The sequence below is a fragment of the Eptesicus fuscus genome, chromosome 14 (assembly GCF_027574615.1).
Source record: "Eptesicus fuscus isolate TK198812 chromosome 14, DD_ASM_mEF_20220401, whole genome shotgun sequence".
Classification (NCBI taxonomy): domain Eukaryota; kingdom Metazoa; phylum Chordata; class Mammalia; order Chiroptera; family Vespertilionidae; genus Eptesicus; species Eptesicus fuscus.
In genome coordinates, this window is record NC_072486.1 from 69,227,762 (window position 1) to 69,252,475 (window position 24,714).

General features: G+C 39.1%; 1 protein-coding gene across 1 annotated transcript in view; it reads right to left on the minus strand.

Moving 5' to 3' along the window:
- The window catches only part of CPED1 (cadherin like and PC-esterase domain containing 1), a 299,822-nt gene that overhangs the window by 215,275 nt on the left and 59,833 nt on the right, over nt 1-24,714 (minus strand). The window contains exons 3-4 of the mRNA XM_008157594.3: nt 18,117-18,223; nt 6,751-6,826 (exon numbers count right to left, since the gene is read on the minus strand). Of these exons, the coding sequence (XP_008155816.2) occupies nt 6,751-6,826; nt 18,117-18,223 (183 nt within the window). The remainder of the gene's footprint in view (nt 1-6,750; nt 6,827-18,116; nt 18,224-24,714) is intronic.

The following is a 24,714-nucleotide window of genomic DNA, read 5'->3' on the forward strand; positions in this document are numbered from 1 at the left end:
AATGGCTATTATCAACAAATCAACAAATGACAAGTGCTGGCGAGGGTGTGGAGAAAAGGGAACTCTCGTGCACTGCTGGTGAGAATGCAGCCTGGTGCAGCCACTGTGAAAAACAGTATGGAGTTTCCTCAAAAAATTAAATATGGAACTCCCATTTGACCCAGTGATCCCACTTCTAGGACTATATCCCAAGAACTCAGAAACACCAATCAGAAAGAATATATGCACTCCTATGTTCATAGCAGCACAATTTACAATAGCTAAGATTTGGAAAGAACCTAAGTGCCCATCAGCAGATGAATGGATTAAATAACTGTGGTGCATCTATACAATGGAATACTACACTGCTGTAAAAAAGAAAGAACTCTTACCATTTGCAACAGCATGGGTGGATCTAGAGAACATTATGCTAAGTGAAATAAGCCAGTCAGAGAAAGGTAAGTATCACATGATCTCACTCATATGTGGAATCTAATGACCAACATAAACTGATGAACAAAAATAGACCCAGAGACAGAGAAGCATCATACAGTCTGTCAAACCTCAGAGGGAAGGCAGGGAAGGGTGGAGTGGGGGAAGAGATCAACAAATGAACTCACATACATATATGCATAACCCAAGGGCACAGACTGTGGGTGGTGAAAGCTTGGGGGATGAGGGGAGAGAGAGGTCAATGGGGGAAAAGGGACATATATAATACGTTCAACAATAAAGATTTATTTAAAATAAAAAACAAAACAAAAAAACTAAAAATAAAAGCTGTGAGTTATGATGCTAAATGGGTCATGTGAATAAACATCATTTTGACAAGAATGATGGTAGATTTGAAGTAGAGAGGAAGATGTTAACCCAGGTGATAATTTTCTTATTAATTATGTTGAATAATCAAGATGTTGGTAAATAATAGTAAGAAGGAGAAGCAAAGAGATGTTGACAATACCCCAACTCCAGAGATTAAGGTTTTAGTGGAAAAACCAGCTTCATTGTTCTTCGAGGTTAACAAAAGTTATTGTTTCATGAGAAAAATCAAAATCAAAGCTGGAGTTTCCAGCTCTGGCTGGGTGACTCAGCTGGCTGGAGCATCATTCCATCGATCAAAAAGGTCCCAATTTGATTCCCATGAAGGCACATACCTGGGTTGTGGGTTCCATCCCTAGTCGGGGCACCTACAAGATATTTCTCACATTGATGTTTCTCTCTCTTTCTCTCTCTCTCTCTCTCTCTCTCTCTCTCTCTCTCTGATTAAAAATCAATTTTAAAAAAGCTAGAGTTACCAAGGATTTAGGGAAATGCAAAGATGTGCTAAGAGAAGGAGCATAGAACAAGAAAGGAAGTGGGAAGGTATGAGAGAATGCTGACTTGGACGAGGCTGGTCATGATAGAGATGGAGACAAGTAGATAGATAAGCTTTGGGAGTGACTTGCTATTGAATTGAATGGGGATTTGAATGCACTTCCAGAAATTCTACCAATTAGAAATTCACTGGGTTTGCAAGCTTCTTTTATAAAAATTCAAATACATCTAAGAGGCTTAGGACCCTGGTGAGGGTGTAATTTAGTCTGCATTAGTTCCATCAGCTTACTCTTACCATCACCTAGCTGAAGTCAGTCATACTTAAAGAGCTGAGAGTTTTGCTTGGGGAGAAGAATGTTTTGCATAAAATATAATCGTGTGTAAGACAGGAAGTGAAGTCTTGGGAAAGACAGAGGCCTGAAAGAGCTTACAGGAGATGCAGAGATGGGTGGCAGCATTTGAGAGCACAGAGAACAGGCAAACTGGCCTTCTCTGAAATTTGCACGATTGCTTCTTAGAGATGAGTTCCCAATCTTCTTTAAAACTGGGAATGTCTCGTTTCTTATACTCATGTTTGAAAAAAAAGACATTCCACCAATTTATAGCAGAGGAAAGAAAATAAATGAAAGCATTAAAAGCATTGACACCTTAGCCGGTTTGACTCAGTAGATAGAGCACTGGCCTGTGGACTAAAGGGTCCCAGGTTCAATTACGGTCAAGGGCACATGCCGGGGTTGTGGGCTCCATCCCCAGGAGGGGGCATACAGGAAGCAGCTGATCAATGATTCTCTCTCATCACTGAATGTTTCTCTCTCTCTCTCTCCCCCCCTCTCCCTTCCTCTCTGAAATCAATAAAAACATATTTTTGCCCTGATCAGTTTGGCTCAGTGGATCCGTTGGACTGCGGACTGAAGGGTCCCAGGTTCGATTCTGGTCAAGGGCATGTACCTTGGTTGCGGGCACATCCCCAGTAGGGGGTGTGCAGGAGGCAGCTGATCGATGTTTCTCTCTCATCAATGTTTCTAGCTCTCTATCCCTCTCCCTTCTTTTCTGTAAAAAAATCAATAAAATATATTTTAAAAATAATAAAAAATAAAAACATATTTTTTTTAAAAAGCATTAATAATTTCCATGTTGTCTTATTTAAATTCAAGGTAAGCTACCTGATTCTCTGACAATATTTTACTGATATCATATGATAAAAAGGAATTTTAAAATCTAAAATATTAAAAACAATCATCAGTGCCATGCGAGATAAATAAATATTATTGATCAATGTTTAAAAATAATTTCAATTACGTTATTTTAAAGATTTGTTTTATCTTTGGTAGTAAATATCTATAATTTTTTTAAGTCCAGTCTTGTTTAGATACAACAAAAGGTATTACATTTTATTTATTGTTTTATTTTTTTCTTTATGTACTCACAATCTTACTTTTAAAAAAATGACACAGATCCTAAAATGTTCCAAATGCTACCTTTTGGGTACAATTTTGGGTACATTTCAAACATCATGTGTCAGCCACTGCTCAGAGCTAAGATAATACTACTGGAAAAAATGAGTAATAGCCAAAAATTTGGCTCACTCCTAACCCTGACTTCTTGGGATGGTGATCCTGCATAAAAAAAGAACAAAAACAACAACTCACAAATGAAATAAAACAATTCTCTGATGTTTTGCTTTGTACTTATATTTCAAATATGGAAAAGAAATTCTTTTTATCAAAAAACAAACAAACAGTAAAAAGCAACAACAACAAAAACATTAGCAACAAGTTTGGGCTCATAAAAAAAAAAAATAGACAACTTTTTTTTTTTTTTTAAGCAAAGCATTAAATGGCAAGATAAAAATAAATTCGTTTGTAAGCCCATAAAAATTCCATGGGCCGGTGCCTCTGGATGTGAATCACAAGCCTAATGGCAGGTCCACTGTGTGTAGCTTTGGAATGGAACAGACTGTTCGTCTCCCCCGCTGTCTTCAAGCTTTCCTCTGCATCTGGCCCGAACTCTGTGTGTCCTGCCGCACGCGGAGGGTCCCAGCTATGTTTACCGGTATGATCATCCATCCTTTCTCAGCATCCTTGTTTCTCTCTACGGTTTAGGATTAAATCTGGGGAAAGCCACTGGGGAAGCATGGACCCTCAGCATTATTGATCATTGCCTAACACTGTGTTTTTATAGATAAGAGAAATCAAGCACAACCAGGCTGGAAATCTCGCTCAGAATTATCCATTTATTAAGCTTCGGAGCTGAAGCTTCTCAGGTAATCTCTCAATCTGTGGAGAGACACTTCTCCATTTACCTGTCACATTTCTGCACATTTTGCAAACAGAGGCACTGACCACTTCGCTCTGAACTATCTTTTCAAAGACATCTAGGTAGCAGATAGCTTTGAAATATAAAGATAGTGTCTCCCTCCTGAGCAAAGAGAAGGCTTTGTCCAATATAACAAAAATAATGTCTCCCTTTGGGGCAAAGGGCAGGCATGCTCACTGCCCGTTATAAAACAGTCAAACTCCCTAAGCTAGGAGTTCCTCTCTTGAACCACAAACCACTAAGTTTACAAGTGTCAGCTGCCTGCTTCACATCGCCCTATGGGAACTGGGCTCAGTGAACCGGGACAAATGCTGGGAGCCTGACTGCAGCCACTGCTGTAAATTATAGAGTCATTTTTCTCTGAGTCAGGAGCCTCCTGTCTCCTGCCAGCACCCAGGACGCTGTGGCAGACTGACTTGTGAGCTTGGAAGGGAGAAGAAATCTCAGACCCTTCACACTTTTTGACAGAAACCTAAAAGTTTAGTGATAGTCACTCATATCAAAAGAAAAATAATACCAAGCACTAAGAGGCCTGTTGCTTGATTTTTCAAATCTAGGGTGATCCAGTTACCATTTTTTTAAACATTATGTGTTAGGAATAATATATAATATTTTTTATTCTTCAAATCAAATTATACATACACACACACACACACACACACACGTATTATTTACTTTATTTTTAAAATTTCATTTATGAAATGGTTTCATTATCCTCACCCAACAGCAACCTGAAGTTAAGTCACATAGGCGGCAGAGCTAAAACACCTGGTTTCAAAATTTTGTTTTGCCTTCCTCTAAATAAATAAAACACAGCTAAAAATGACATGGGCCATTTTAGTTTTAAATGAAATGGCTAAATTGTGTCATATTGTGTTTAGTTTGACAATCTTACCTTTTTAATAGAACTACTGCAGATGTTTAGGCACTGACATGTTGCCATCTAATATGCATTCAATATTAAATATTCAGTATTCAGAACAGATACAATGGTATTAATACTGAGTTTATATTATATACTATACAGTCACAGAAAAAGTCTACCACAAAAGCTGTTGTTTTTAAAGTTTAAATCATACAACCATGCTGGAGATATATTCTTTTAAAGCTACACCGCTAAGAAAACATGACAGGAGAAGTAATTCCATTTAAAAAGCTATATATCCCATAAACTATCTTGTTAGTCATGAAGATAAATAGAAAATAACACACTAGACAGAGTGGAGAAAGGACATATATCGAGAACTTACAAATGTTCTTAAGAATAAAAAATGTTTGCCCAGCCTATGTGGCTCAGTAGTTGAGCGTCTACCTATGAACTAAGAGGTCATGGTTTGATTTCCCATCAGGGCACATACCGGGGTTGCAGGCTCGATCCCTAGTGTGAGGTATGTGCAGGAGGCAGCCCATCAATAATTATCTCTCATCATTGATGTTTCTATCTCTTTCTCCCTCTCCCTTCCTCTCTGAAATCAATAAAAATATATTTTTTAAAAAGAATAAAAAATGTTTAAAGCAAAAGAGGAAAACTTAATTTTATGAAAGCAAAAATAAAATATAAACTTATAAACTGGTAATCCATTTCTGGCTATAAATGCACTTTCATCCCTATGATTCTATGTTGCTAATTCTAACACTAAAGAAACTTAATGTTCTGAGTCAACCATTTTGAATGTAAATAGCAAAAACAACAAAAACTTAAAAAATCTGTAGTCATTCTTCAAAATGTAAACAATATTTTTTCAAATTGCTTTAAGTGTATTTCCAAACTTATTAGTAATGTATTAATGCAAGTAATTATTTTAGTTATTCCTCACATTACTTTAAAAAAATAAAATAAAGAAACTAGCCAGTGGATGTTTATAAAAACAAAACAAATTTAGAGACTATGGAGTCAGTTACAATTGTGATTTAAAAGAGTAACTACAGAACCAAGTTTATGTAGCTCTCATTTATTTTAGACTAGAGGCCCGGTGCATGACATTCATGCACTGGGGGGGGGGGGGGGGGGCGGTTCCCTCAGCCCAGCCTGCACCCTCTCCAATCTGGGACCCCTCGGGAGATGTACCGGCAGTCGGACATCCCTCTCACAATCCGGGACTGCTGGCTCCCAACCACTTGCCTGCCTGCCAGCCTGATCACCCCCTAACTATTCCCCTGCCAGCCTGATTGACACCTAACTATTCCCCTGCCAGCCTGATCGCTCTCAACTGCCCTCCCCTGCTGGCCCCGTAACCCCCAACTGCCCTCCCCTGCTGGCCCAGTTGCCTCCAACTGCCCTCCCCTGCAGGCCTGGTCCCCCCCAACTGCCCTCCCCTGCAGGCCTGGTCCCCCCCAACTGCCCTCCCCTGCCGGCCTGATTGCCCATAACTGCCCTTCCCTGCCGTCACCTGCCTCCTCTGCCAAGCCCCACCTCCGCTGTGCGCACAGCCATCTTGTGATGGCCATTTTGTGACGACATTAGGGTGTGATGCGTGAGGGTGTGATGACCACCTAGGCTATTATTAATATAGATACCTTCTAGGGGTATAGCCATTAAACATTAAATGAATTTTAAACAAGAAATATGAAGAACCCTTTCATTGATGAGCTTTAAAGGAGACTATAATTTCATCTATGAAGACATATAACATCTGATGTTATTTTCCCACTCTGGGAATCTATGAGAAAACGAGATGGTAATTTTTATCCTACTTTTCTAATGTTGTCATGACATAGAATTTACTCGGTCAGTATCTTGTCTTAAACAGACAGACAAATTGAGAAGATTTCAGAAAGAAGAAACACATTAATCATGAAGACATATTTTTTTAATTTCAAGTTTTTCATAATTATTATATAATTAAGAAGTACTATAATAATTGCTTTTAAAATAAAGCAGAAAATGTATTAAAAGCAAACATATATGAAGAAAATAAATATTTATCTAGAAAGAAAGAAGGCAAAACTGAAAGAAAGAATATTAACGTTACACTTGTATTACTTATTATAGAGGTCTTTCCATTGGTAAAACCTTGTGGATTCTGGGAGATTTATGATCGTGAAATTGGTGGACAAAGGAGCTCATCTATCAGATGGTGTCTCCTACAGACGCCTACATGTTTCACATGTTTATGCATAAGGAAGCAAAGCAAAGCTTACCTGGAAATCTTTGAATTATTTGACATAAGCCTTCCTTTCTGCAAAGCTGATGCTGTATTTCTGGTAATATGTTTACCTGGAAGGAATGAAAAGATTCTAGTGAGCTGGGCATTCATAAATGCTCAGGCAAAGGGAACACCATCCACACCCTACCCTCAAACCTCTGCAGGTCAGCATTTAGATCCAGAATAACAGAGTGGTCTACTGGGTAGCATAAAATTAAAACCTGGCCCTTAGAAATCTTCAAAATATTTGGGAATGCTTTTGAAAACCTTGATTTATTTCAAAGCCATGGTATTTGCTAGAAATAAAAGGGAATACTATGTCCTTATGGCAAATAGAGTAACACAAATAACTTCATAGTTTCAAATTTAGCTTTGGCCAAAAAATAGTACTAAGCATAACATACCTCAAAGTAAGTCAACTACAGTGCAATGTTCCAAAGGCCCTCAGCGATTTGAGTCACAGACAGTGGAGATTCAGGGCTAAACCTATTTCAAAACTTCATCCCTACTTTTCACTTCGTACTGAAGGGCATTCATTATTGCTTCCAAATATAAAGTCCAGCTATCACATAACTCTACTTTAACAAAAATGTGTTCTTAAAAAGCCTCATAAATATGACCACAAATTCAAATATGTACTTTAACTTGAAAAGGTACAAACAAGCTAATTCTCTCCTCTCCTGAATTTACAGGTTGGCTGGCTAGCTATTATCAACAAAATCTCAAAAAATAACTCCAAATATGGTAAAGCCTTCTTAAAACCAACAGAAAGAGATAAGTGTGAATTACCTTGAATATCAGATTCATTTTGAACAGTTATTGATTACTTTCAAATTAATTCACTCTAATCTAATAAAATACTGGAGTTTCTCTACTTGGTCTTGCTGGCGTGATTAGATGAGAAGAACACAGTTGCAGTTGGAGAAAAGCGAGGGACCCAGGGACAAGGCTTGTGCTCCCACTTCTCCCACCCAACAGAATAGTAATCTTGAGTCCACCACGTGGCTTCTCTTTCTCACTCTCTCAGTTTGTAAAATAAAGCAGTTAGAGCCTTGGGTCTTTAAGTTCCATTTCTGCTCTTAGATATTATCAACCCAATAATTCAATCATGGTTCTAGTTTTTTGTTTTGTTTTGTTTTGAAATATATTTGTATTGACTTCAGAGAGGAAGAGAGAGGGAGAGAGAGATATAAACATCAATAATGAGAGAAAATCATTAATCGGCTACCTCCTGCAGGCCCCCTACCGGGGACCGTGCCCACAACCCGGGCATGTGCCCTTGACCAGAATCGAACCCAGGACCCTTCAGTCCTCAGGCCAACGCTCCATCCACTGAGCCAGACCAGCTAGGGCTTATTTTGTTTTTTAATGGTTCATTAAAAAAAGCACCTTAAGCTTTGAAACAGTGCATCAATTATTCTCCAACCATTGCAATCCCTTTAACTCCTCTTCATTTATTCAGTGAAATGTAAACTTCAGCCCAGATCATCTATGAATGAAGCCCAGACTTCAGCAGAACCAACTCTGTGAAATTTGCACCAGCAACATTCCTAAACACTCCATTAAGAGATACCAAAGTCTGAGCCACTTCCTAGTATGTTCTTATTGCACTGGGAATTGAGAAAAGGCTGTAAGTATAGTGCATGATAGACTTTAGAGATATCTACATTTCTTAAATTCGAAAGTACAACAATTCAGAGACTAAATGTAGGGGGGAAAAGGGTTTCATAAAATCCTGAAGTTTTCCATTCAGAATTCCTAAAATTGGCTGGAGGTCAGGGACAGAGCACTGAAAAAATATGGGAAATTCATACCAAATGTTTGAGGTATTTTTTTCCCTTAAGTTAGCATATAAAAGCACCTTTCAAATGTAAAAAGCTTCAAAAGGCAATAAACTTGAACCATTTTCCCCCACAGCAGGCAAAATGACTCAGTTGCTATTAACTAAATAAAACCTTTAACAATAGAAGGACCCAGAAAAAGAGCCAGCATTAGGTAAATAACATGAAAGACTAGCTACTGGCACAGGTCCGGTTTAAAAACCTGCTCCCACTTCTTGAAGGGCTCAGAGCAAATGTGCTGTCTTTGCAAATGCTTAAAGCATCCTAGGTCCCATCATCCCCTGCAAACGGGATGAAACAGAAGTCTTGGTAACATGAGTTACAAAACTCATGGGCCAAAACACTTTGTGTAGATGCTGCAAAGATACTGCACAGCGTGCACAGCCTTCACATAGAAGGGCACTTTGCTGTGTCTCATCAGAGAGATGACTTTTCATTTGCGACCTTGGATCAAAAGGATGAACTGACTCCGGGTCAACAAAGCACTTGCTTCAGAAATTCAGAGCCAAGCCACGGGAAGTAACTACTCACCCTCTTCCGCCTTCGATTTTCCCATCCCTCACCCAGTGACCTCTTCCCAGGCTCTTTCCTCCAAAGCAAATCTTTGGAATTCAGAGTCACAGCAGATGACATAATCATGGTGACACGTGACACCAGAAATATCATCTCTGTTCTAATCTGAAACTGAGCACCAAACTAAGCAGTTAAACTAAATGATTCAGCACAAAGAAATAAACACTCCAGGGCAATGGGTCACACAGCTATGGCAAATCATCTATATTACACATATTTTAACTTTTTAATTGTTAAACCTAATAACGTTTTTCTGTATCTAGGGCTTTATATTCTTATTTTTTATGTACATCATAAAATTTATGATTTGCATCATTATCAAGTGGAACATCATCAAAGAAGTCTTTACTTGGTTAGCTAACTTTTATAAGATGAGCTTCTCCAGCTTCAGACTGCAATAAATATTTTTATCAGGCTTTATTTTGGGGAGTAGTTGAGGTTCAGTTTACCCACCGCCCCCACACATGCGCAACCTCCCCCATTATCAGCACCCTCCCGCCCCTCGAGTGGTGATTTTGTTACAATTGATTAATCTACACTGACACATCGTAATCACCCAAATAGTCATTTCTATACCCATTTTGTATTGGGGTTGAATGCTTTACAAATGTGTGCGTGTGTGCGCGCGCGCGCACGCGTGTGTGTGTGTGTGTGTGTGTGTGTGTGTGTGTTTTATAGACAGCTGTTCTGATATTTTCCTTAGCATAAAGTCTTTCATATCTTTGAAAGAATTAGAATGAATATAAAATGATAATGACATTTGAGCCTGGGACATTTCTGAGATCAAATTGGGACAATGGAAATGTGCATTTTTTAAAATATATTTTTAAATATATTTTTATTGATTTCAGAGAGAGAAAGAGAGAGAGAGAGAGAGAGAGAGAGAGAGAGAAACATCAATGATGAGAGAGAATCATTGATTGGCTGCCTCCTGCATGCCTCCTACTGGGGATCAAGTCCCAAACTGGGCATGTGTCCTTGACCGAAATTGAACCCGGGACCCTTCAGTCCATAGGCAGACACTCTATCCACTGAGTCAAACTGGCTAGGGTGGAAATGTGCATTTAAGAAGATTTCAATCTCCACATATCTTCTACAATCATAATAAGTGATAATCTCTATCTAAATTATGTTATCCAGCCATGAAGAGAGAAGAGAAGCAGTCCAGAGATGGAAGACGCTGACAACGCCTTGCCATACTAGCAGTCAGCAGCTGTGCATTACTGCAGGTTGCCCAGGACCAAACCAGAGATGGTCGGACCTGCATTACCACCACCATTTGTTCATAATCCAGAACTGAAATATCATTGCTGACATGTACATATAAGGAACTGTTTGACATTGAAATTGGGTCTCAAAAGAACTGTTGGCCCAGAAAGAAACTCACTACAGACTGATTCATTTGCCTTTCAGCATAACCATTATTGCTTGTCTCATTTTCGGTTCTTATAAGTATACTTCTAGTAGGACATGATCTCACTCATCTAGGGGAAATGATGAACAACATAGACTGATGAACAAGAACAGGATGAGGACAAATATGTGATACCTTAATCAATAAAGAAATTAAAAAATAAATAAATAAAAGAACAGACCCAGAGACAAGGAGGCATGGATCAGACTGTCTGACCTCAGAGGGAGGGTAGGGGAGGAGAGAGATAAAGGGGAGAGATCAACCAAAGGACTTGTGTGCATACATATGAGCCTAATCAGTGGTCAAGGACAACAGGGGGGGGTGGGGGCATGTGTGGGGAGGGGTGTGGGATGGGAATGGGGGGATGAGGACAAATATGTGATACCTTAATCAATAAAGAAATTTTTTAAAAAATTATTTTATTACATACTAGAGGCCCGGTGCATGAAATTTGTGCAGGGGGGGTGTCCCTCAGCCCAGCCTGCACCCTCTCCAATCTGGGACTCCTCAAGGGATGTTCAATTGCCTGTTTAGGCCCGATCCTGTTGGAATCGGGCCTAAATGGGCAGTCAGACATCCCTCTTACAATCCAGGACTGCTGGTTCCCAACCACTCGCCTGCCTGCCTGCCTTATTGCCCCTAACTGCTTCTGCTTACCATCCTGATCACCCCCTGACCACTCCCCTGCCAGCCTGATCGACGCCTAACTGTTCCCCTGCAGGCCCGATTGCCCCTAACTGCCCTCCCCTGCCGACCTGGTCACCCCCAACTGTCCTCCCCTGCTGACCTGATCCCCCCAACTGCCCTTCCCTGCTGGCCATCTTGTAGTGGCCATCTTGTGTCCACATGGGGGCAGCCATCTTGTGTGTTGGAGTGATGCATATTACTCTTTTATTAGATAGGATATTGTCAGAATCAAAAGTAAAAATCATTCTTTGTTGAAACCTTTAATTAATAAGTGCAACAGTATAGTATTAATTATAAACACTTAAAAAGTGTTTAAATAAATTTTTAAAAAACCTAATACTACAGTAACTCATTAAGGAGAATAGGCATGTAAATGTAGACTATTTATAAAGTGTAAGAAAACATCCAAGTAATAAAAGAAAATTTTTAGTCACTTGTGAACATTGAGAGTACACACACTTCATATTGTATCTTAGGGAACTGCTCTTTTTCTTCACTAGATCTGTACAGACTTTCATTCCTTTTATTTTATCAAAAATAGGATCTCTGAAAGCTGTTCAGTATCATCCATAAGGAAAAGAATTAATGACGAGAAGCAACGAATCAAAGAAAAAAAAGTCCTTTTATCCCCCATGTTTCTAACATACAATTATCATTCCATCAAATTCACCTGAAAATGTCCTTGCATGCCTTAACGTAAGAGCCCTTTCAGTAGTTCTCAGAGCTCCAAGTAGTACTAAAAACAGCATCCTGGGTTTAGGGGTTGCTAATCCCACAAACATTTAGAGCTAGAAATCAATCCCTCATCTCAGGAAATACTAGAACCTGTCTGCTAGAGATGAGATACAGCCCCAGTTACTAAATTTAATGCTACCCCAACTAGTGGACCTCACTTCACTTTCAGTATCACATGGACCCACACAGTTTTAAATTTATGTTACTTTCTTCCTGACTAGAGAGACTCCTGACCATTCATTTTCCATAACAGATTGATGATCATTTTCATTAAGCACTTAAATTCCAAACCTCTAACATGATTAGTAATTTTAATTTGAGCAGATGCCCTTTCTTTGTTAACTTTACAGTCACTGACAATCCCACAACATCATCAAGCAATTTGAAACAACTGTTTTGTTATGTTTTTTCTTTATTGTTGTAAATATTACAGATGTCCCACTTTCTTTTTCCCCCTCACCCTACCCCAGGCCTTCATCACATTATTGTCTGTGTCCATGGGCAATGCTTATATGCATACAAATTCTGTGGTTAATCTCTTCTCACTTCCCCTGTTCCCTCTGAGATTCATAAGTCTGTTCCATGCTTCCATGCCTCTGGATCTATGCTGTTCATCTGTTTATTTTGTTCATTATATTCCACATTTAAATGAGATCAGGTGATATTTGTCTTTCTCTATCTGGCTTATTTGCCTTTCCAGAATCTCCAGGTCCCTCCATGATATCTCAAAGATAAGAGATGCTTCTTTTTTTACAGCTGCATAGTATTCCATGGTGTAAATGAATCACAGCTTTCTTATCCACTCATCTACTGATGGGCACTTGGGCTGTTTCCAGATTTTAGCTATTGTAAATAATACTGCTATGAACATATGGATACATATATTCTTTCTGATTGGTGTCTTGGGATTCTTAGAATATATTTCTAGAAGTGGAATAACTAAATCAAACAGCAGTTCCATTTTTAATTTTTTGAGGAAACTCCATAGTGTTTTCCATAGTGGCTGCACCAGTCTGCATTCCCACCAGCAGTGTACTAGGGTTCCTTTTTCTCCACATCCTCACCAGCACTTGCTGTTTGTTGATTTTTTTTTTATTTGCATCTCTCTGATGATTAGTGATGTTGAACATTTTTTCATATGTCTATTGGCCATCAGTATGTCCACTTTGGAGAAGTATCTATTTAGGTCCTTTACCCATTTTTTAATTAGATTGTTTGTCTTCCTTTTGTTGAGTTGTATGACTTCTTTATATATTTTGGAGACTAACCCCTTCACCTATGTATCATTGGCAAATATATTCTCCCATACAGTGGATTCCCTTTTCATTTTGAGGATGGTTTCTTTTGCTGTGCAGAAGATTTTTAGTTTGATGTAGTCCCATTTGCTTATTTTTTCCTTTGTTTCCCTTGTCCAAGGAGATGTATAGGTGAACATTCTGCCACATGAGATGTCTGAGATTTTGTTGTCTATGTTTTCTTCTAGGATTTTTATGGTTTCACAACTTGCATTTAAGTTTTTTTTTTTTATCCATTTTGAGTTTATTCTTATGTATGGTATAAGTTGGTGATCTAGTTTCACTTTTTTTGGCATATACCTGTCCAATTTATTCAACACTATTTATTGAAGAGACTGCCTACTCCACTGAATGCTCTTGCCTCCTTTGTCAAATATTAATTGAGTGTAATGGCTTGGGCCAATTTCTGGGTTCTCTGTTCCATTCCATTGATCTTTATGCCTGTTCTTGTGCCAGTACCAGGCAGTATTGATTACAATGGGCTTATAGTATTACTAGAAGCCTGGTGCATGAAATTCGTGCACTGGGGGTTGGGGGGGGCTGCGGGGCGGGGGTCCCTCAGCCCAGCCTGAGCCCTCTCATATCCGGGACCCCTTGCTCCTTACCGCCTGCCTGCTGGCTCCTTACCGCTAGGCTCGCTGCTCTTTAGCACTGCCGCAGAAGCAAGAGAGGCTCCCCACCCATGAGCCTGGCTTCTGGCTGAGCAGCGCTCCCCCTGTGGGAGCACACTGACCACCAGGGACAGCTCCTGCATTGAGCATCTGCCCCCTGGTGGTCAGTGCGCATCATAGTGACCGGTTGTTCTGGTTGTTCCGCCATAATGGTTACTTAGGCTTTTATTATATAGATTTTATATCTGGTATTGTGATCCCTCCAACTTTATTCTTCTTTCTGAAGATTGCAGCAGCTATTCAGGGTCTTTTTTTATTCCATATAAATTTTTGCAGTTATAATTTGTCAATGGCTAACTTCCTCTATATTGTTCTAGATCTGTGAAATATGCCATTGGTATTTTAATAGGGATTGTGCTGAATCCATAGATTGGATGGACATTTTAATGATGTTAATTCTTCCAATCCATGAACATGGAATATGCTTCCATTTGTTTATATTTTCCTTTATTTCTTTTTTTCAATATCCTGTAGTTTTCTCAGTACAGGTCTTTTACTTCCTTGATTAAGTTTATTACAAGGAATCATATATTTTTTGTTGCAATGGCAAAAGGGATTGTGTGGTTTTTTTGGTGGTTTTGTGTGTGGGGGGTTGTGTTTTTGTTTTTTGTTTTTTCTCTCTGGGAGTTTTATTGTTGAATAAAAATGCCATCGATTTCTGGATGTTGATTTTGTATCCTGCTGCTTGCCTAATTCATTTTTTAAATCTACTAGTTTTTTGGTAAAATCTTTAGGGTTTCCTATGTACAATATCATGTCATCTGCAAATAACGACAGTTTTACTTTCTCCTTTCCAATTTGGATGGCTTTTTTTTCTTCTTGTTTGATCCCTGTGGCTAGGACTTCTAGTACTATGTTGAATAAAAGTGGTGAAAGTGAACATCCCAGTCTTGTACCTGCTTTTAGTTTGGCCCATTGAGTATGATGTTAGCTGCAGGTTTTTCTTATATGGACTTTATTATGTTAAGTTATGATCTCTCTATTCCCATTTTGCCAAGAGTTTTTATAAAAAATGGTTGTTAGATTTTGTTAAATGTTTTTTCTGCATCTATTGATCTGATCATGTGATTTTTATCTTTAATCTTGTTTATGTGATGTATCACATTTATTGATTTGCAAATATTATACCAGCCTTGCATCTCTGAAATAAATACCACTTGGTCATGGTGTCTGATATTTTTAGTACATTGCTAGATCCGAATTGCTAATATTTTGTTGAGGATTTTAGCAACTCTGTTCATGAGGAATACTGGCCTATAATTTTCTTTCTTTGTAGTGTCTTTATATGGTTTCAGAGTTAGGATAATGCTGGCCTCCTAAAAAAAGCTAGGAAGTCCTCCTCCCTCTTGAATTTTTTGGTAAGTTTTAATATTTATGTTTACGTAACTAAGTTATGGCTCACGAAGCTTCAAATTATTTATGTTCCAAAGTGACAGTTGTATAACATGTATCACTTATAATTTTTGTATTCTTTAAGTATATTCATTAGCATATGCTATACGTGCAGTGGCTAAACATCTTTTTAGAACAGTTCTGTAGTGATATGGTAAAGAAAACAGAATTTGAAGTCAGACTGTCTGAATTTGAACCCTCTTTGCTTCATTTATGATCCGTGATTTTCTTAACCTCTATGCGCTTAGTCTCCTAAAATGTAAACAATGGACATAAATAAATATGGAAGCACTTTGAATGGTGTCTGGTACCAATGGGAATCCTTGGCAAGAGATTGGAGGGTGGGAGTGGAGAGAGTTTGGACACTTATCTTCCAAGCTTCCTCTTTGCAGAACTATGATTTGTCAATAGCTGACTTTCCCCATATTTATAGCTCCTCTCTTATAGCTCCCCCACTGACCTCTTTTCCTTGGTTCCAGCTCTCATTAGGATCTGCCACACCCTTCCTTCTTCATACCCTTCCTCAGACCAGAGCTGGGGGAAACATTATAATGTTGCTGGTTTGTGTCTCTAATCTTTTTGATTTCTCTTATTCTTCCAAAACCACTATAAATAGTTCCTTCATTAATTTCCCTTCAGTTATATCCTTTTCAGTATGTCATTTGTCTCCTGCTGGGAGTTGTGATACACAAAGAGGATCGTTTTTCACTGTGACAATGGTGGGCAGGATAAATTTCAGGGGCAAAATATTTGCTTCAGAAAAATTAGTGAGGCGGATTCAGCAATAATCTTGGTAAAATATGGTGATTGCCTGGCTAGGGTAAAGGTAGTAAGTACTGGTATATTTGAGAAATATTGAGCAGTAAAATATTTGAGAACTCTTTAGATTTCATTGTATTAGTGATTGATGGAATGCAGATGACAAAGAAGAGGAAGGGCTCAGAGGCGAAGGCCAGGTTTCTAGCTCAGGAAGTGACAGAGGACTTGATCATGCTTATGACCAACAGAACAGAAGTTCTGCAAAGCTTTTAAATGCAAGAACAGAATAAATTTACTGGGGAAAACAATGAGTTGGTTTTCTCCATGTGTGTTTGAGGTGTCTGTGAGACATAGAGTGGAGATGATAATCAGATCTGGAGAGGTACATGCAAACCCAAAGCCTGGTAGAGTGTTTTGAATTTTAGATGTAGATTTGGAAATCATCAACTACAAGTGGCAGTTAAAACTTTGGGAGTGGTGTTAGGGAACACAGGCATTCAAGAGTGAGCAGAGGAAAGATAGCTATAAAAAAGAAAGAGAGAAGAAATAGCCAAAAATCCTATATAATAAAAGGGTAATATGCAAATCGACCCCACAGCAGAACAACCAGTCACTATGACACGCACTGACCACCAGGGTACAGACGCTCAATACAGGAGCTGCCCCCTGGTGGTCAGTGCGCTCCCACAGGGGAAGCGCCACTCAGTCAGAAGCCAGCTGACAGCTGGTGAGCGCAGCGCCGGTGGCGGGAGCCTCAGCTGCCCCCACAGCAGCCTAAGAATGTCTGACTGACAGCCTAAGGATGTCCATCAGTCAGACATCCCCCAAGGGCTCCCAGACTGTGAAAGGGTGCAGGCCAGGCTGAGGGACCCCCGCCCCCAGTGAACGAATGTCATGCACCAGGCCTCTAGTATATAAGAAGAACGAAAACAATGTGCTCAGTCCAAAGGCCAAGGTAGTCAAGAGACAGAAATAGAGAGGAGTTATCAAGACTGTCAGTTGCAGAAATATCAAGTGATCAGGATTGCTACTACAATACTATTTTACTACTGAAAATAGCTATTAGTTTTGACACTTTTTTTTTCAGAGACTTGTTACAGGTACCAAAATAGAGCATATTTCCAGCACAGGGACCAAACACATTATTGGGCATTTTATAAATCTTCATTAATTTTTCTAAAAGCATTTACAAAAATTCACACAAAGTAAACAGTAGAGATTGAATGCCAATTTTTAAAGTTAATAATAAATTGTATAAATCCTATATAATAAAAGCCTAGGTGGCGCGATACCCTCGTGCGATGTCGCCACAAGATGGCCACCACAAGATGGCTGGCAGGGGAGGGCAGTTGGGGGCGATCGAGCCAGCAGGGGAGGACAGTTGGGGGCAATTGGGCCAGCAGAGGAGCAGTTAGGCATCAATCAGGCTGGCAGGGGAGTGATCAGGCTGGCAGGCAGAAGCAGTTAGGGGCAATCAAGCAGGCAGGTAGGTGAGTAGTTAGGAGCCAGCAGTCCCGGATTGTGAGAGGGATGTCCCAGATAGGAGAAGGTGCAGGCTGGACTGAGGGACAACCCCTCCCCCCCTGTGCACGAATTTCATGCACTGGGCCTCTAGTTTTATTAGAATTCAGGATACCACTTTAACTTTGAAAAAGTTAAAACAGTGATCTAGAGAATAAAGACTTGACTACTTTGGATGAACATGTGGCCAGGGTAAGCAACAATCCAGAGGCTACAGACTTCTCAATCAAGTTTTGGGTCCTGCTAGGTAAAATGGGTCCTTATTGGTAGCTGCTGGGGTTGAGGGGGATTCTATCAAACAAAAAGGGTGAACATTTTATGGTAAAGTGTATAAGGCATTACCATTGGAACTTTCTCCAAACATGTAATGGATCTAATGGTGAAACTTTTTTGAACATTATTGAACAAGAGATGTTGGTGGTAAAATCTATAGGACCAATATAATCTGTGCATGTGTGAAAAAAAATACTTACCTTTTGATGTAAACTTAACTGGCACACATCTTCCTTGGATATGCAGAGATTTCCACCAGCTTTCCTAGAAGACAGGCAAATGAGCAGATCCCAGGAGCCTAAATCACCTAGTAGCAAAAAGCATTGAAAAAAAAAATTATCAGATTTTTTAAAGGCAGCATTTACTTCTTCAGATTAAAGAATATAATTACTTTGGTCCTAAAACACAGGCAACAACGATTCTGATTATATTTAAAAATCAATATTCAAAGTGACTAAAGTTCAACTTTTCTAATTTAGCAGACCTAACATTTTTATATTTAGCATTGTTCCCTAGGAAAATTCAATTATCTAAAGCAATATCAAAAAATTTCTGGAAAAAAAACTAAAATTGAAATATAATAAATTTACAAAGTCTCATTTGGAAATTGGGAGGAAAGAAGATTATAAAGTATTTTAAGATAGGAGATAGTTGCAAAATCAAATAATGATAAGTCAAAACATATTTAGTTTTGGGCTTCAGCAACACCATTACTTTCCATAGGTCTTAAACATTAAATATACTTTCATAAGATTTCTTACAGAGAAAATATTGTAGTGGGCAGAAAATAAAATTCAATGAAAAAATTAAGACATAGGTTTTGTCCAAAAGAAATTTGTAGACAGCACAGAGTTAGATCAAAATACAGAGTAAAACATGGACCAAAGCAAAGGATATTTCATTTATTTCACCAAGGACGAAATTCTTTGCCAATAAATCCTAATTACTTACCAAAATCATCTCAGAAGAGTACATTCTCACATAATGTTTAAACATTTAAAAGTTAACATTTGCAAAAAAAAATTAACATTTGCATATATTTCACTTATTCTCTTTGATTTATTTATATAAATTTTTATCAATATGCCTTACATAAAATTGGTGCTTTAAAAATATTTGTCATGCCCTAACTGGTTTGGCTCAGTGGAGAGAGTGTTGGCCTACGGACTGAAAGGTTCCAGGTTCGATTCCAGTCAAGGGCATGTACCTTGGTTGCGGGCACATCCCCACTAGGAGGTGTGCAGGAGGCAGCTGATCAATGTTTCTCTCTCATTGGTGTTTCTAACTCTCTATCCCTCTCCCTTCCTCTCTTTAAAAAAGCAATAAAATATATTTTTTAAAAAATAAAATAAATTAAAAAAATATTTGTCAAATTAATGAATGAATGAGTAGCCCATGATAGGGTAGTAAACACATTTGTTCAGAGAGGGTATACAAATGGGTAAACCAAAAATAACCAGAAAAGGTTATGTATAAAAGAATTAATATTATTTGGAAAACTTCCCCTATTTTGGATGGAAATCCAGTTTAAAAAATTAAGCCATTTCTGTACACATGATCTTTTGTTGACCACTCGTGACATAATGTTCCTTCAAGTAACTATGCCAGACCTCACAAATCATTTCCCACAACAGGTATTAGTGGTCTCTAAAAGGAAGATAAACAATGTCTCCAAATCTTATCTTTTAATAATGTCCCAGAAGGCCCTGGCCAATGTGATTCAATTAGTTGAGCACTGTCCTGTGCACTGAAAGGTTGCCAGTTCAATTCCTGGGCACATGTCCAGGTTGCAGGCCTGATCCCCAGTTGGGGTGGGTGCGGGAGGCAGCCAATTGATGTTTCTCTCTCTCTCTTCTTCTCCCAGAAAAATATCTCACTTGAGAGCATAATACTTTCAAAGAAGGGCTTTATAGGAAAAAAAAGAAATATTAATAAGGAAACGTGAACTGTGATAATTAGGAATGAAATTTCACTCTTCACTAACCAAGTCTTTTACAAATTGAGAAGCTCTGTGCTGTCTGGGCTATTGGTTCCTCTGTAATTGTTCTGTTGCTAGAAGAGAAACCACTCTGTCTAACAAAAGTTGAACGAGGCATTTGAGTTCAAGTTAACATATGAGCTCTTGGCCCAGAAATTCTCTATTTGCTTCTTGTATCCCAAGACACTGAAGGATACATAACAGTTCAAAGGACAAGGAGAAATGGTGCTGCCATTTGGGAATGGGAGAGAAATCTCTACATGTAATTGCTATCAGGCCTTAGGTTTGAAGGGTCTACCTTGTTCCACTCATCCTCATTTTAAAGAAACTACAAGCATATTCCATTAGCCCAATCCAAATATGCCAATGATTCCAATACTTTAAATATGGCATTTAAAAAATCTTTATTGATTTCAGAGAGGAAGGGAGAGGGAGAGAGATAGATGCATCCTATATAATAAAAGGCTAATATGTAAATCGACCAAACAGCGGAACAACTGGTCGCTATGATGTGCATTGACCACCAGGGACAGATGCTCAATGCAGGAGCTGCCCTCTGGTGGTCAGTGTGCACCCACAAAGGGAGCGCCACTCAGCCAGAAGCCTGGCTCACTGCTGGCGGTGGTGGCAGGAGCCTCTCCTGCCTCCATGGCAGGCGGACATCCCCCGAAGGGGTCCCAGACTAAAGAGGGCGCAGGCCGGGCTGAGGGACTCCCTTCACCCCCAGTGCACAAATGTCATGCACCGGGCCTCTAGTCAATAATCAGAGAGAATCATTGATCGGCTGCCTCCTGCACTCCCTCTACTGGGATCAAGCCCAAGACCCAGGCATGAGCCCAGACCTGGAATTGAACTGTGACCTCCTGGTTCATAGGTTGCCACTCAACCACTGAACCACACTGGCCAGGCCATCTGGCATTTTCAACCAAAACCCTTGATGTGGATTCAAAAGAAAAAAACATAAAGACTATTTCATTCAATATTATTTCTAGCCCAAGAAACATTATAAACCTAGAAGAAATGTCCTGTCTTAATATACTCAACTAAATATTTTAAGAAGATATGAATATGCAAAGAAAGAATTTCAAATTATGGACTCTATTGTTTGGGTGTTAAAAACAGAGTACATTTTTTATATTCCCCTTTCACTACCCAAGGCACACGCACAATTTCTCAATTTGATAGAAAATAATATTAAGCCATAAATGTTTAAAAATGGAAGACACCTTTAAATAATTCAACGCATTCAATTTATCAAGAACCTCCTATGAACAGAACATTGTACTAGAAATATGAAAGTAACTAGCAGAAAGAAAAAGAAGAGAGAGCAGTAACTGCCTTCAGCAATCTATTTGAAGGATCTAAACATTAAAAAGAATTTAGAATAACTTATAAAGCATCACATAGTTTTTGAGGCTCATAAGAGTTGCCCATCTCTCAAAAAATTTAATTAATATTTAAAATTCAAGATGAATATTTTAAAAATACTCTGTAGCATATCAATTTTACAGTAAAATGAATAAAGTAGAACTGAAATTTTCAAGTCATCTATTTATACTTCTTACCTAATTCTTGCTACCATGATCTGAAAAATACTGATTGTTTCCATTCAAAATTCCCATTGCTACACTCATTAAATTCTACCTCAAACTATTTTCCAATTAAATATTTAATAGACCTTTTTCACTTTCTTTTCAGTTCTTTCTCCAACATTAGAAACAAACTACCTCTGCTGACTCCCACAGCCCTTTTTTAGAGTAGAAGCTTGTTTATTGCATGAGTGTTATTCTGCATTCAAAGTTGACTTAAAAAAAAAAGTCACACTGACTTGTAGGAACTGGGCAGAAAGCAAAGCACATTCCCTAGCTAAGTAAATCACACTCAGAAGTCAACCGTGGAGCATTTGGGATACAATTTGTGCCTCAGCAAAATTACAAATTACTGTATATTGTGAGCTTCGGGTCATGCTCACATAGCTGAAAGCATGAGACTGGGTACGCACATGCCCAGTGTTTCACCGCGAGACTGCAGGCACACAGGCAGAGTCAAGCCCACATGTGGGGTGCATGTGGCCTGCACAGTGTTTGTTTTGTTGTGTTGTACAGTTTTAAGTATTTGACAAAATGCAAATGTCAGCACAGTTCACATCAAAATCCAGTTCAGCCTTCATTTGAAAACTGGGCAGCACCTGGTCCATGCCTGCGTGGCAGCCAGTAGCTGGAGCTAAGTCCAGCTTCCCCACGTTCTCCAGTTGACCGTAATGGCCCTGCCTGCTCTAACGCTGCGTGGGCTCCGCCTCTAGAAGCAGAAAACGGTGCTAAACCTGCTGTAAAATACTGGTGTGTCAGTGTCCCATCAATTGCTCATTCAGCAAGTTGATGATCCATGTTTCAGCTTTTAATGAATTACACTGTTCATTGTGTAAGTCGATTTTGATGAGCTGACTTTAGGCAAATTGATATTTGGTCAGTGGGTCTTAAAAGCATATGTGACTACACCCTTTGATTTCCAGATTTGGCCATCCTCTCCCGCAAGGTTGAGTAAGGTCACCTCAGCTCTGAAGACATTTTATTGGCTGTGTTACAGTTAGAGAGGACTGAAGTGTGACTTCTTAGAATTGTTCTTTTTCTCCGGAGCCTGGAAAAGGCAAGAGTTGCCCTTGATCTTGTTTTTCATTTATGTCTCTTCTCTGGTTGGATTGCTAACGTGGCTCAGGTCCCACTTCAAGGTTGGTTGGCTCTCATCTTTTTCTCACTCACACTCTCTCTTTGGACTTTTTCCACATTCGGCCTGTCTCAGGGCTGTTGCCACAGTTATAAATGGCCTTTCGAGGACAGGCTCTTTCAAGGCATTGGGACAAACATTCTTGGTGTTCATCTTGCTTGGTGTGTTTCTTCAGCCCCCAGAAGATTCACATTAGAGTATAAGAGCTGAGAAGGCAGATTTGGATTTGGGGAAAACAGGTAAAGTAGACCAGAAAGGTTAAATAACTGGTCCAAGGTTAGCCAACTAGTTAGTGGTGGGAAGAGAATTTTAATACATGATGTCTAGCTCTAGAGGCCATGTTTGAGATCATTAAACCGTTATCCCTTTGAAAAACAAAGAGGCAACAGAGAAACTTAGGTTTTGGGGCCTTATATGTTAACTTATGCAGAACTTCCAATAACATAACTTTGTGGGATAGAAACAATTATTACACACTAGAGGCCCTGTGAACAAAATTCATGCATGGGTAGGGTCCCTAGGGCTGGCCAGCGATCAGGGCCCATTCTTCGGCTGCCAGCTGGGGCCTTCCTTCGTTCCGCACCGCCCCCTGGTGGTCAGCGCACATCATCCCAGTCTCCCAGTAGAACTCCTGAGGAGACACTTTGCATATTAGGCTTTTATATAGATAGATATAGATATAGATACTTTATAAGAGAGGAAACTGAGACAAAAAGGAATTATTTAGCTTTGGTATTTTTCCAACTACTGTCCATTGCATCTATTTCCCTTTGGGAACTTGGAGGAAAAAATGCCTACAACAGGGATAATTCAGGTATTCCTAGACCCTCACCCAGCAGCAGCACATCCCAAAATATTATTAGCAATACCACTGGGAATTGAAGTACAATTTTCATATGTAAAAGAGTAGTAATCTAACTGCACGTGTACTCAGAATCTATAAGTATTAATTTGGCCTCCACTTACTTTTGAAAAGAAATCTCTAAAAGTTGCTTAGATTCTTTGATGGTTAAAATGATTTCTTTCAAAAAACAAAAAATAAGAAAAAAATAAAATGATTTCTTTCCCAAAGAAACCAGAGCAGGACTAGCCCTCCAGACTGAGTCAAGCCTTTGAATACAGAGGTCATGGGACATTGTTCTAGGAAAACAGGATGTGGATGTTCCCTTCTCCATCTCAAAATTACAAAAACATGAGAAACACTTACAGGCGTGTCTCCATAAACAGTGAAACCAAATGGCTCAGAGCACCACTCACTATCACTCCCCGCGCTGGCTCTGGAAGCAATGAGGACGCCACAGACAATTTCAGGAGTTGTCAGGGCCCAGATGTATTCTTTCTGATATGGAATAGCACTGATTGTTGCGTTTATCCTTCTCTAAGGTTGCTCGGAAACAGCGAACATCTTAGTGTTAAAAGGAAGAACAATTTTTAAAGGTCTTTGTTCTTAGTTTTAATCAAGCGTCTGCCCTAAGGAGTGGGGCTTCCTTTAAAATATTTCCAGCCTCTCACAGGCAGGCTGCCATGCAAAATAAACAACCATTTCCTGGCTCTCACGTGACTCCCTCATTGATAAGGTCTGCCCATCAGTAATTCAACCCAGAGAACAGCAGAGAGCAGAGAGTTCTCAGACTGCAGCATTCGGATAAATGCTATTTATTCCCAAGGAATGACAACTGCAATTTTCTGGCACACTATATAAACATCTCTGAATATTACGGCTATTTCTGCTTTATTTGTCTTCATAGCCCTTATCATCATCTGACAGATTATATACTTGTCTATTTATGTATTGTCGGTCTCTCCCCATTTGAATGTGAGCTCTCTGAGGGCAGGGCTGTCTGTTTTGTTCATTTCTGTGTTCTCAGAACCTACAACAGGGTCTGGAATGTAAGATATACTGGCTACATGTTTGTTAAGTGCATACATAAATGTGAGTAACAGGTCAACAATTAAAAGTCAAAAGCCAGTATATTGAAATACTTTTATAAAAACTAAAATTGAAAGGTAGTGAGAAAAAAATGTTAATGTTTTTTAAGAAAGGACATAAAGATATATTTTGGTTCTTAGTAAGAATGAAGAAGGAGAAGTAACTA